Here is a 14,343-nt window from a genome sequence, read left to right on the forward strand (position 1 = left end):
GCCTCCCAGTTCTCCACTCCCGGGATGTGGATTGCTGACAGGTGGCAAGAGTGAGACTCTGCCCAGCGAATTATCTTTGATACTTCCATCATTGCTAGGGAGCTTCTTGTCCCTCCCTGATGGTTGATGTAAGCTACAGTCGTGATGTTGTCCGACTGAAACCTGATGAACCCCCGAGTTGTTAACTGGGGCCAAGCCAGAAGGGCATTGAGAACTGCTCTCAATTCCAGAATGTTTATTGGCAGGAGACTTTCCTCCTGATTCCATTGTCCCTGAGCCTTCAGAGAATTCCAGACAGCGCCCCAACCTAGTAGGCTGGCGTCTGTTGTTACAATTGTCCAGTCCAGCCTGCTGAATGGCATCCCCCTGGACAGATGTGGCCGAGAAAGCCACCATAGAAGAGAATTTCTGGTCTCTTGATCCAGATTCAGAGTAGGGGACAAGTCTGAGTAATCCCCATTCCACTGACTTAGCATGCACAATTGCAGCGGTCTGAGATGTAGGCGTGCAAAGGGTACTATGTCCATTGCCGCTACCATTAAGCCGATCACCTCCATGCATTGAGCTACTGACGGGTGTTGAATGGAATGAAGGACACGGCATGCATTTTGAAGCTTTGTTAACCTGTCTTCTGTCAGGTAAATCTTCATTTCTACAGAATCTATAAGAGTCCCCAAGAAGGGAACTCTTGTGAGTGGAAAGAGAGAACTCTTCTTTTCGTTCACCTTCCATCCATGCGACCTTAGAAATGCCAGTACTAACTCTGTATGAGACTTGGCAGTTTGAAAGCTTGAAGCTTGTATCAGAATGTCGTCTAGGTACGGAGCTACCGAAACTCCTCGCGGTCTTAGTACCGCCAGAAAAGCACCCAGAACCTTCGTGAAGATTCTTGGAGCCGTAGCCAATCCGAATGGAAGAGCTACAAACTGGTAATGCCTGTCTAGGAAGGCAAACCTTAGATACCGGTAATGATCTTTGTGAATCGGTATGTGAAGGTAAGCATCCTTTAAATCCACTGTGGTCATGTACTGACCCTTTTGGATCATGGGTAAGATTGTCCGAATAGTTTCCATTTTGAACGATGGAACTCTTAGGAATTTGTTTAGGATTTTTAAATCCAGGATTGGCCTGAAAGTTCCCTCTTTTTTGGGAACCACAAACAGATTTGAGTAAAACCCTTGTCCTTGTTCCGACCGCGGAACCGGATGGATCACTCCCATTAGTAAAAGATCTTGTACACAGCGTAGAAACGCCTCTTTCTTTATTTGGTTTGTTGACAACCTTGACAGATGAAATCTCCCTTTTGGGGGAGAGGATTTGAAGTCCAGAAGGTATCCCTGAGATATGATCTCTAACGCCCAGGGATCCTGGACATCTCTTGCCCAAGCCTGGGCGAAGAGAGAAAGTCTGCCCCCCACTAGATCCGTTCCCGGATCGGGGGCCCTCAATTCATGCTGTCTTAGGGGCAGCAGCAGGTTTCCTGGCCTGCTTGCCCTTGTTCCAGGACTGGTTAGGTCTCCAGCCTTGCCTGTAGCGAGCAACAGCTCCTTCCTGTTTTGGTGCCGAGGAAGTTGATGCTGCTCCTGTTTTGAAATTCCGAAAGGAACGAAAATTAGACTGTCTAACCTTAGGTTTGGCTTTGTCTTGAGGCAGGGCATGGCCCTTACCTCCTGTAATGTCAGCGATAATTTCTTTCAACCCGGGCCCGAATAAGGTCTGCCCTTTGAAAGGTATGTTAAGTAATTTAGATTTAGAAGTAACGTCAGCTGACCAGGATTTTAGCCACAGTGCTCTGCGTGCCTGAATGGCGAATCCGGAATTCTTGGCCGTAAGTTTAGTTAAATGTACTACGGCATCCGAAATAAATGAATTAGCTAGCTTAAGTGTCTTAAGCTTGTTTGAAATCTCATCTATAGTTATTGAGTCAAGAGTCTCTTCCAGGGACTCGGACCAAAAAGCGGCCGTGACAGACGCAATACATGCAAGGGGTTGCAATATAAAACCTTGTTGAACAAACATTTTCTTAAGGTAACCCTCTAATTTTTTATCCATTGGATCTGAAAAGGCACAGCTATCCTCCACCGGGATAGTGGTACGCTTAGCCAGAGTAGAAACCGCTCCCTCCACCTTAGGGACCGTCTGCCATAAGTCCCGTGTGGTGGCGTCTATTGGAAACATTTTTCTAAACACAGGAGGGGGGGGGGGGGAAAAGGGTACACCGGGCCTATCCCACTCCTTAGCAATTATCTCTGTAAGCCTCTTAGGTATAGGAAATACGTCAGTACTCGCCGGTACCGCATAGTATCTATCCAGCCTACATAATTTCTCTGGGATTGCAACGGTGTTACAATCATTTAGAGCTGCTAAAACCTCCCCTAACAGTACACGGAGGTTTTCGAGTTTAAACTTAAAATTAGAAATGTCTGAATCCATTCTATTAGGATCAGAACCGTCACCTGCTGATTGAAGCTCTCCGTCCTCATGTTCAGCATACTGTGACGCAGTATCAGACATGGCCCTATTATCAACAGCGCACTCTGTTCTCACCCCAGAGTGATCACGCTTACCTCTTAGTTCTGGTAATTTAGCCAAAACTTCAGTCATAACATTAGCCATATCCTGTAATGTGATTTGTAATGGCCGCCCTGATGTACTCGGCGCTACAATATCACGCACATCCCGAGCGGGAGATGCAGGTACTGACACGTGAGGCGAGTTAGTCGGCATAACTCTCCCCTCGTTGTTTGGTGAAATATGTTCAATTTGTACAGATTGACTTTTATTTAAAGTAGCATCAATGCAATTAGTACATAAATTTCTATTGGGCTCCACTTTGGCTTTAGCACATATAGCACAGAGATATTCCTCTGAGTCAGACATGTTTAACACACTAGCAATTAAACTAGCAACTTGGAAATACTTTTCAAAGTAATTTACAAATAATATGAAAACGTACTGTGCCTTTAAGAAGCACAGAAAAAGGTTATGACAGTTGAGAACTAACTATAACATCAATCTTTTACGGTAAAACAGAATTTATGTTTACCTGATAAATTACTTTCTCCAACGGTGTGTCCGGTCCACGGCGTCATCCTTACTTGTGGGATATTCTCTTCCCCAACAGGAAATGGCAAAGAGCCCAGCAAAGCTGGTCACATGATCCCTCCTAGGCTCCGCCTTCCCCAGTCATTCGACCGACGTAAAGGAGGAATATTTGCATAGGAGAAACCATATGATACCGTGGTGACTGTAGTTAAAGAAAATAAATTATCAGACCTGATTAAAAAACCAGGGCGGGCCGTGGACCGGACACACCGTTGGAGAAAGTAATTTATCAGGTAAACATAAATTCTGTTTTCTCCAACATAGGTGTGTCCGGTCCACGGCGTCATCCTTACTTGTGGGAACCAATACCAAAGCTTTAGGACACGGATGAAGGGAGGGAGCAAATCAGGTCACCTAGATGGAAGGCACCACGGCTTGCAAAACCTCTCTCCCAAAAATAGCCTCAGAAGAAGCAAAAGTATCAAACTTGTAAAATTTAGTAAAAGTGTGCAGTGAGACCAAGTCGCTGCCTTACATATCTGATCAACAGAAGCCTCGTTCTTGAAGGCCCATGTGGAAGCCACAGCCCTAGTGGAATGAGCTGTGATTCTGTCAGGAGGCTGCCGTCCGGCAGTCTCATAAGCCAATCTGATGATGCTTTTAATCCAAAAAGAGAGGTAGAAGTTGCTTTTTGACCTCTCCTTTTACCAGAATAAACAACAAACAAGGAAGATGTTTGTCTAAAATCCTTTGTAGCATCTAAATAGAATTTTAGAGCACGAACAACATCCAAATTGTGCAACAGACGTTCCTTCTTTGAAACTGGATTCGGACACAAAGAAGGCACGACTATCTCCTGGTTAATGTTTTTGTTAGAAACAACTTTCGGAAGAAAACCAGGTTTAGTACGTAAAACCACCTTATCTGCATGGAACACCAGATAAGGAGAACACTGCAGAGCAGATAATTCTGAAACTCTTCTAGCAGAAGAAATTGCAACCAAAAACAAAACTTTCCAAGATAATAACTTAATATCAACGGAATGTAAGGGTTCAAACGGAACCCCCTGAAGAACTGAAAGAACTAAATTGAGACTCCAAGGAGGAGTCAAAGGTTTGTAAACAGGCTTGATTCTAACCAGAGCCTGAACAAAGGCTTGAACATCTGGCACAGCTGCCAGCTTTTTGTGAAGTAACACAGACAAGGCAGAAATCTGTCCCTTCAAGGAACTAGCAGATAATCCTTTCTCCAAACCTTCTTGAAGGAAGGATAGAATCTTAGGAATTTTTACCTTGTCCCAAGGGAATCCTTTAGATTCACACCAACAGATATATTTTTTCCATATTTTGTGGTAAATTTTTCTAGTTACAGGCTTTCTGGCCTGAACAAGAGTATCAATGACAGAATCTGAGAACCCTCGCTTTGATAAGATCAAGCGTTCAATCTCCAAGCAGTCAGTTGGAGTGAGACCAGGTTCGGATGTTCGAACGGACCCTGAACAAGAAGGTCTCGTCTCAAAGGTAGCTTCCATGGTGGAGCCGATGACATATTCACCAGGTCTGCATACCAAGTCCTGCGTGGCCACGCAGGAGCTATCAAGATCACCGATGCTCTCTCCTGATTGATCCTGGCTACCAGCCTGGGGATGAGAGGAAACGGCGGGAATACATAAGCTAGTTTGAAGGTCCAAGGTGCTACTAGTGCATCTACTAGAGTCGCCTTGGGATCCCTGGATCTGGACCCGTAGCAAGGAACCTTGAAGTTCTGACGAGAGGCCATCAGATCCATGTCTGGAATGCCCCACAATTGAGTGATTTGGGCAAAGATTTCCGGATGGAGTTCCCACTCCCCCGGATGAAATGTCTGACGACTCAGAAAATCCGCTTCCCAATTTTCCACTCCTGGGATGTGGATTGCAGACAAGTGGCAGGAGTGAGTCTCCGCCCATTGAATGATTTTGGTCACTTCTTCCATCGCCAGGGAACTCCTTGTTCCCCCCTGATGGTTGATGTACGCAACAGTCGTCATGTTGTCTGATTGAAACCGTATGAACTTGGCCTTTGCTAGCTGAGGCCAAGCCTTGAGAGCATTGAGTATCGCTCTCAGTTCCAGAATATTTATCGGTAGAAGAGATTCTTCCCGAGACCAAAGACCCTGAGCTTTCAGGGGTCCCCAGACCGCGCCCCAGCCCACCAGACTGGCGTCGGTCGTGACAATGACCCACTCTGGTCTGCGGAAGCTCATCCCCTGTGACAGGTTGTCCAGGGACAGCCACCAACGGAGTGAATCTCTGGTCCTCTGATTTACTTGTATCGTCGGAGACAAGTCTGTATAGTCCCCATTCCACTGACTGAGCATGCACAGTTGTAATGGTCTTAGATGAATGCGTGCAAAAGGAACTATGTCCATTGCCGCTACCATCAAACCTATTACTTCCATGCACTGCGCTATGGAAGGAAGAGGAACAGAATGAAGTATTTGACAAGAGTTCAGAAGTTTTGATTTTCTGGCCTCTGTCAGAAAAATCCTCATTTCTAAGGAGTCTATTATTGTTCCCAAGAAGGGAACCCTTGTTGACGGAGACAGAGAACTTTTTTCTGCGTTCACTTTCCACCCGTGAGATCTGAGAAAGGCCAGGACAATGTCCGTGTGAGCCTTTGCTTGAGGAAGGGACGACGCTTGAATCAGAATGTCGTCCAAGTAAGGTACTACTGCAATGCCCCTTGGTCTTAGCACCGCTAGAAGGGACCCTAGTACCTTTGTGAAAATCCTTGGAGCAGTGGCTAATCCGAACGGAAGTGCCACAAACTGGTAATGCTTGTCCAGGAATGCGAACCTTAGGAACCGATGATGTTCCTTGTGGATAGGAATATGTAGATACGCATCCTTTAAATCCACCGTGGTCATGAATTGACCTTCCTGGATGGAAGGAAGAATAGTTCGAATGGTTTCCATTTTGAACGATGGAACCTTGAGAAACTTGTTTAGGATCTTGAGATCTAAGATTGGTCTGAATGTTCCCTCTTTTTTGGGAACTACGAACAGATTGGAGTAGAACCCCATCCCTTGTTCTCCTAATGGAACAGGATGAATCACTCCCATTTTTAACAGGTCTTCTACACAATGTAAGAATGCCTGTTTTTTTATGTGGTCTGAAGACAATTGAGACCTGTGGAACCTCCCCCTTGGGGGAAGCCCCTTGAATTCCAGAAGATAACCTTGGGAGACTATTTCTAGCGCCCAAGGATCCAGAACATCTCTTGCCCAAGCCTGAGCGAAGAGAGAGAGTCTGCCCCCCACCAGATCCGGTCCCGGATCGGGGGCCAACATCTCATGCTGTCTTGGTAGCAGTGGCAGGTTTCTTGGCCTGCTTTCCTTTGTTCCAGCCTTGCATTGGTCTCCAGGCTGGCTTGGCTTGAGAAGTATTACCCTCTTGCTTAGAGGACGTAGCACTTGGGGCTGGTCCGTTTCTGCGAAAGGGACGAAAATTAGGTTTATTTTTGGCCTTGAAAGACCTATCCTGAGGAAGGGCGTGGCCCTTGCCCCCAGTGATATCAGAGATAATCTCTTTCAAGTCAGGGCCAAACAGCGTTTTCCCCTTGAAAGGAATGTTAAGCAATTTGTTCTTGGAAGACGCATCCGCTGACCAAGATTTTAACCAAAGCGCTCTGCGCGCCACAATAGCAAAACCAGAATTTTTCGCCGCTAACCTAGCCAATTGCAAAGTGGCGTCTAGGGTGAAAGAATTAGCCAATTTGAGAGCACGAATTCTGTCCATAATCTCCTCATAAGAAGAAGAATTATTATTGATCGCCTTTTCTAGCTCATCGAACCAGAAACACGCGGCTGTAGTGACAGGAACAATGCATGAAATTGGTTGTAGAAGGTAACCTTGCTGAACAAACATCTTTTTAAGCAAACCTTCTAATTTTTTATCCATAGGATCTTTGAAAGCACAACTATCTTCTATGGGTATAGTGGTGCGTTTGTTTAGAGTAGAAACCGCCCCCTCGACCTTGGGGACTGTCTGCCATAAGTCCTTTCTGGGGTCGACCATAGGAAACAATTTTTTAAATATGGGGGGAGGGACGAAAGGTATACCGGGCCTTTCCCATTCTTTATTTACAATGTCCGCCACCCGCTTGGGTATAGGAAAAGCTTCGGGGGGCCCCGGGACCTCTAGGAACTTGTCCATTTTACATAGTTTCTCTGGAATGACCAAATTTTCACAATCATCCAGAGTGGATAACACCTCCTTAAGCAGAGCGCGGAGATGTTCCAATTTAAATTTAAATGTAATCACATCAGGTTCAGCTTGTTGAGAAATTTTCCCTGAATCTGAAATTTCTCCCTCAGACAAAACCTCCCTGGCCCCCTCAGACTGGTGTAGGGGCCCTTCAGAACCAATATCATCAGCGTCCTCATGCTCTTCAGTATTTTCTAAAACAGAGCAGTCGCGCTTTCGCTGATAAGTGGGCATTTTGGCTAAAATGTTTTTGATAGAATTATCCATTACAGCCGTTAATTGTTGCATAGTAAGGAGTATTGGCGCGCTAGATGTACTAGGGGCCTCCTGTGTGGGCAAGACTGGTGTAGACGAAGGAGGGGATGATGCAGTACCATGCTTACTCCCCTCACTTGAGGAATCATCTTGGGCATCATTTTCTCTAAATTTTGTGTCACATAAATCACATCTATTTAAATGAGAAGGAACCTTGGCTTCCCCACATTCAGAACACAGTCTATCTGGTAGTTCAGACATGTTAAACAGGCAAAAACTTGATAAAGTACAAAAAACGTTTTAAAATAAACCGTTACTGTCACTTTAAATTTTAAACTGAACACACTTTATTACTGCAATTGCGAAAAAGTATGAAGGAATTGTTCAAAATTCACCAAAATTTCACCACAGTGTCATAAAGCCTTAAAAGTATTGCACACCAAATTTGGAAGCTTTAACCCTTAAAATAACGGAACCGGAGCCGTTTTTATATTTAACCCCTTTACAGTCCCTGGTATCTGCTTTGCTGAGACCCAACCAAGCCCAAAGGGGAATACGATACCAAATGACGCCTTCAGAAAGTCTTTTCTATGTATCAGAGCTCCTCACACATGCATCTGTATGTCATGCTTCTCAAAAACAAGTGCGCAATACAGGCGCGAAAATGAGACTCTGCCTATGATTAGGGAAAGCCCCTAGAGAATAAGGTGTCCAATACAGTGCCTGCCGGTTATTTTACATAATTCCCAAGATTAAAATAATTCCTCAAGGCTATGGAGTATAAAATATAAATCGATTTAGCCCAGAAAATGTCTACAGTCTTAGAAAGCCCTTTTTTTCTTTCTGTAATAAAAATGGCTTACCGGATCCCATAGGGAAAATGACAGCTTCCAGCATTACATCGTCTTGTTAGAATGTGTCATACCTCAAGCAGCAAAAGTCTGCTCACTGTTCCCCCAACTGAAGTTAATTCCTCTCAACAGTCCTGTGTGGAACAGCCATCGATTTTAGTAACGGTTGCTAAAATCATTTTCCTCTTACAAACAGAAATCTTCATCTCTTTTCTGTTTCAGAGTAAATAGTACATACCAGCACTATTTTAAAATAACAAACTCTTGATTGAATAATAAAAACTACAGTTAAACACTAAAAAACTCTAAGCCATCTCCGTGGAGATGTTGCCTGTACAACGGCAAAGAGAATGACTGGGGAAGGCGGAGCCTAGGAGGGATCATGTGACCAGCTTTGCTGGGCTCTTTGCCATTTCCTGTTGGGGAGGAGAATATCCCACAAGTAAGGATGACGCCGTGGACCGGACACACCTATGTTGGAGAAATACACAATTTTAGCAAAGGATTGCCCCCATTAGCAATGGATAACTAACCCTGATAGCAGAAAAAAAGTACAGAAATAAAGTTTTTTATCAAAGACAGCTACAACCTCACAGCTCTGCTGTGAATGATTACCTCCCTCAAAATAAGTTTTGAAGACCCCTGAGCTCTGTAGAGACGAACCGGATCATGCAGGGAAGACAAGAGACTTCTGACTGAATTTTTTGATGCGTAGCAAAAGCGCCAAAATAGGCCCCTCCCCCTCACACACAACAGTGAGGGAGATCAGTAAACTGTCTTAAATTAAATAAAACGACTGCCAAGTGGAAAAAAACAGTGCCCAAAACATTTTTTCACCCAGTACCTCAGAAAATTAAACGATTTAACATGCCAGAAAAAACGTTTAACATCAAATAAATGAAATGACATTAGAAAGCCTGTTGCTAGTCCCTGCAAATTAGGCTAAAGTCTTATGCATACAGTATTATCCCAGTGAAGTGCCATTCCCCAGAATACTGAAGTGTAAAATATACATACATGACAGCCTGATACCAGTTGCTACTACTGCATTTAAGGCTGAGATTACATTAAATCGGTATGGCAGAATTTTCTCAGTCAAATTCCATTGTCAAAAAATATGCTGCTACATACCTCTTTGCAGATTAACCTGCCCGCTGTCCCCTGATCTGAAGTTTACCTCTCCTCAGATGGCCGAGAACAGCAATATGATCTTAACTACGCCGGCTAAAATCATACAAAAAACTCAGGTAGATTCTTCTTCAAACTCTACCAGAGAAGGAACAACACACTCCGGTGCTGTTATAAAATAACAAACTTTTGATTGAAGGTATAAAACTAAGTATAATCACCACAGTCCTCTCACACATCCTATCTATTAGTTGGGTGCAAGAGAATGACTGGGTGTGACGTAGAGGGGAGGAGCTATATAGCAGCTCTGCTGGGTGAATCCTCTTGCACTTCCTGTTGGGGAGGAGTTAATATCCCAGAAGTAATGATGACCCGTGGACTGACCACACTTAACAGGAGAAAAAAAAAATTATACCAGCTGTATAGTATTAAATGCAATGGAAATGATTCATTTAAGTTTCTTTTTTTCTATTTGAAATGGCTGTTTTTGCTCAATGAAGCCACAACCCATTGTTCAAGTACAAAGTTAATTATAAATAGACTGGACTGCCTGGAACAGCTTTGCTTCTCTCTCAATATGAAGGCCAATACATAGGCACTGACTTTATAAGGAGACCGTAAACTGAGATTGTAAAAAAATAAACACACACACATAGTAAATCAACTTTTCAGTATATTTTCTTTATTTTGCCAACCTTTCTCTGTAATTTCAGTGCTGAAGACTAAAGTGCACGAGCTTCACAATCCCAACCTTACCAAAAAGGTGTTCCTAATTTGCAGTTCACCTTATAAATCTCTGCTGTAGCTACAATGACTGTCACCGAGACCTGCACACTTACACCCCTAAAAACCGGGTACATCAGCTGAGGTTAAGGGTCAAAGGTAACGCCTGATGGCAGTTAGATTACCCACTAGGGTTCTGGAAAGCACATAACAGAGGTAATCCTCATCCCTGTTTCACCCAGAGTCTTAAATCTTCTTGGAGTGAAGTTGCCCAGGGGTACTGGGTCCCAACTAGGTCTGAGCCCACAAATCATATAAAACAAATAATAAACCTTTGATAGTAGAGCACCTCTGAAATCTATAACCTCTCTCCTCAGAAACCAATAACAAAACTAGAGAGGGAGGTGGTGGGAAGGGCTAAATCTCTGAGGGTTCTTGACCTCCTCCTGATAGGCTGGAATATATCCCATATGTTATGAAGCTATGGACTCATCAGCTAAGCAGGAAATCAAGTTATTTCCAATTACATCTAATGCTATTCAGCTGGTATAAAAAGTAATGGAGAACACATTAAAGGAAGATTGTACACTAGATTTTTCTTTGCATAAATGTTTTGTAGATGATCCATTTATATAGCCTATCTGGGAGTGTTTTTAAAAAAAATATATTTTTAATAACATTGTGCTGATTTTCAGACTCCTAACCAAACCCCACAGTATCAGATGTATACACGCGTTTACAGACTCCTGCTGGCTCCTTTTTATGTTATCATATGCAGGGAAGGGGGTAGGTGAGGAGTGTCTGCTCTTTGTTTACCCAGCTGTTTTCAGTGGGTGTGCCAGACTCTCTCTTAACAGTAGTTAACTGGGAGCTTCTAAATAAGGTTTTTAAAAAGGTTTTATACTGGATTTTTATATCAGTATCTCTGCATATTCTTCTTTATAGTAGTGTCTATTACATGCAGTTACATGAAAATTGGTGTATACTGTCCCTTTAAGGGGGAGGGAATTACACCACCAAAAAAAAAAAATGGTAAAGTTAAAACTATATTAACAATATTTGTAATAAAGGAAATGAAGGGCACTTTCATTCAAACTCATTGTAAATGCTAAATTATATAAATTACCCGTTTTAAGTTACAGATTAAACCGTTCCTCCGTCCGTAACGCAGTCTATTTTGGTGTTCAATGACTAATTGCGTTATTAATTTGCTGGACACCAAAGGAGACAAAATACGACTGGCTACAGCATGATTCGTCATTGAACACAGACTCTGCGTTATGGGGGAAGGAACGGCGCAATCCAACATAAAAAGGGTAATTATTTATATAATTTAGCGTTTACAATGATTTTGATGAATGAAAATCCCCATCATTTCCTTTTTTATTACAATTATTATCGCTTAACCATCACTAAACAGTTTTCCACTAAATTAGACAAACAGGCAGGGCAACTGTAAAACAAATGGGCGTTCGTTACATGATTTGATTATAATATATCCATACCATTTTATGATTGTATTACCTTTACAACAAGTAACAGGACAAAAGAACAAGGGCAAACATTTTGTTTTGTGTTTGCAAAAAATTAAACAAAACACTGCTGTGAAACCTGGGATTTGATTATCAGGGTGTCCTTGCAGTGAAGGAATGTGCAGATAGTGACAAGGAATGAAGTAATTCTAGTAAAACAATGCTACCCACAGTCTGTCATACCAGTTATCAAATGTTTTCTTTCTGGAAACCCCGAGTATTCCACTATTGTGTCTAATCATAATATACAGATTGTCATTAGTCCACTGAAAATGGGAATTAAACAGTAAAGAAACTGCGCGCAATCCAAGTATAAACAGAATGTAACAGCGGGGAAATTCTGTTTAGCAACGCTAACAGCTTAAATAGCGAATAAAGTGTCACTACCAAGGTTATGACTTTAACAAAGAAAGTGCATGCCAGATTGGCCATATTTGAAGGCAAAATAGTCATTTCTATGGGTATGCATGTCAGTTACTATAAGTGTAGTGCAATGGATATCATGTCCGCAGGACATACAACTGTGGAGTGATACAAGAACAGATGTTTGAAGAGTTTGTGCAACTAACCAGAGGGGGGAAAAAAACAAAACACAACACCAGATTTTAAACAAAATGTACATATTTTCTGCTTTGACATATGTTTCTATACATTGAAGTTGGAATTGGATGTGAGAGAGGGAGAGAGAGACAAAGGGAGCAAGTGCAGATCAGCAGAAGGCGTGTCAGTTCAGAGAAGTCTCTGGATCTATCTGTGTGAGAGAATGAGAGAAGACAGGTTTGCACAAAGATTTGGACAAGTGGAAGTCCATGCAGAAGAGAACAGGAAAGCAAGAAGAAGTTAGTGATGGGCAGGTGACAAACTGCTTTCACTTATAAGAGGGGGCAGATGATTGAAGAGACACTGAACCCAATTTTTTTATCTTTCATGATTCAGATAGAGCATGCAATTTTAAGCAGCTTTCTAATTTACTCCGATTATCAATTTTTCTTTGATCTCTTGATATCTTTATTTGAAAAAGAAGGCATCTAAGCTAAAGAGCCAGCCAATTTTTGGTTTAGAACGCTGGCCAGCACTCGTTTAATGGTGGGTGAATTTATCCACCAATCAGCAAGAACAACCCAGGTTATTCACCAAAAATTGCCTAGCATCTAAACTTACATTCTTGCTTTTCAAATAAGCATATTAAGAGAATGAAGAAAATTTGATAATGGGAGTAAATTAGAAAGTTGCTTAAAATTACATGCTCTATCTGAATCAGAAAAGAAAAAAAATTAGGTTCAGTGTCCCTTTAAACAACCTGCAGTTCACACAAGCTTCACACGAGCGTATCAACACAAAGCAGTAGGAAGCAGGCAGTGTATGGTTAGGCACCATTTGACACTATGTTGAAATTCTGCATTCTTCACACGTTAGTAAAGTATCAATTTAAAAAAAAAAAAAAGAAAAAAAAAAAGCCCCACAGCACACAGCGCTAGCCCACCCCTTTGGCAAGCACAAAGTATTTACATGGAAGTCATATCATTGAGGGCGTGGTCCAGCTCCTCACTAATTGCCTTGTACTTCAGCTTCTGAGCATACAACTCATCTGCATAAGGAAAAGGTAAGGGATGGACTTGAGACAGAGCTCAGGCAAGAGAACTAAAACACTTCCTGTGCCAAGAAAGCACTCAGGGTAAAACACTTTGTAACATGTTCCACGTTTGATGTTTAAAAATTCATTCCTAAGTTTTCAAAACAAAAAAGGACAGTAAATGTATAAATTCTCATTTAATATTAGAAAATGCCTCATGTACTTAATATATGCTCTGCATACATTATTCTAAATAACCAAATGGTAAAGAAGCCTGAATCTTACTGTTTGGGAGTCTCCACCGACCACCCATTGCTAGTCCATTTCTGCAAAAGCCAATCCCAGAGGCTACCGATGAGATGATTTTATAAGTGGCATATACACAACTTTCATTATGTCCGCTCGGCAAAGTGCATTAGCTAAAACGATTTGCCGTAAAGTTTCACGAACGTATGAGCCTCTTGACTGCTTGAAAGCAGCCAGACAGGCACCACTTATGAATGAGTTTAGAAGAATAAGGGGGGGGGGGTAGCCTTTTCATGTGCTGGACTGATATAAAAACTCTCCCAATAGAAGCTGCTTAGAGGGCAGCCAGCTAAGGGATTCATAGCAGATCTGGGAATAAAATTTAAGATAAATATATATTATAGCCATGTTTACTGACCTTTTGAGCATTGCAAATAATATTTTATTTTAACATCTACACATAAATGGTAATACAGTTTAATGGGTAGTGTTTGCTTTTTTTCAAGAATATGGCCCAATTAGGACCTATAACACTCAAATTCATTTGTCAGTGACAAACACCTTTCATAAATTAGCTTTTTTTTTAAATTTATATATAGTTTTTAAGGGATGTTTGTCACTTGTACTTCTTTATAGGTTTAAGTGAATTAGTGTATCTTAAAGTGAAGGTAAACTTTAATGAATGAAAATGCGTTTTTTAAAACTACTATTAAAAACAGGGGCACTTTCATTCATCAAAGTTTA

At 42.0% G+C, this 14,343-nt stretch overlaps 1 protein-coding gene across 10 annotated transcripts in view; it reads right to left on the reverse strand.

Moving 5' to 3' along the window:
- Positions 1–14,343, reverse strand: part of TPM3 (tropomyosin 3) — a 158,683-nt gene that overhangs the window by 26,386 nt on the left and 117,954 nt on the right. For 4 of the 10 annotated variants that reach the window (XM_053704436.1, XM_053704435.1, XM_053704441.1 and 1 more), the window contains 2 exons: positions 13,290–13,368; positions 12,384–12,531 (listed from right to left, as the gene is read on the reverse strand). The exons of 4 other annotated variants lie outside the window; for them this stretch is intronic. In XM_053704436.1, the coding sequence (XP_053560411.1) occupies positions 12,528–12,531; positions 13,290–13,368 (83 nt within the window). In that variant the 3' untranslated portion in view covers positions 12,384–12,527. Of the gene's footprint in view, positions 1–3,779; positions 3,786–12,383; positions 12,532–13,289; positions 13,369–13,475; positions 13,505–14,343 lie in introns of those variants that run through there. 2 more of the 10 variants (XM_053704444.1, XM_053704439.1) reach the window with 2 other exon arrangements.

The sequence above is a fragment of the Bombina bombina genome, chromosome 1 (genome assembly GCF_027579735.1).
Source record: "Bombina bombina isolate aBomBom1 chromosome 1, aBomBom1.pri, whole genome shotgun sequence".
NCBI classification, from domain to species: Eukaryota; Metazoa; Chordata; class Amphibia; order Anura; family Bombinatoridae; genus Bombina; species Bombina bombina.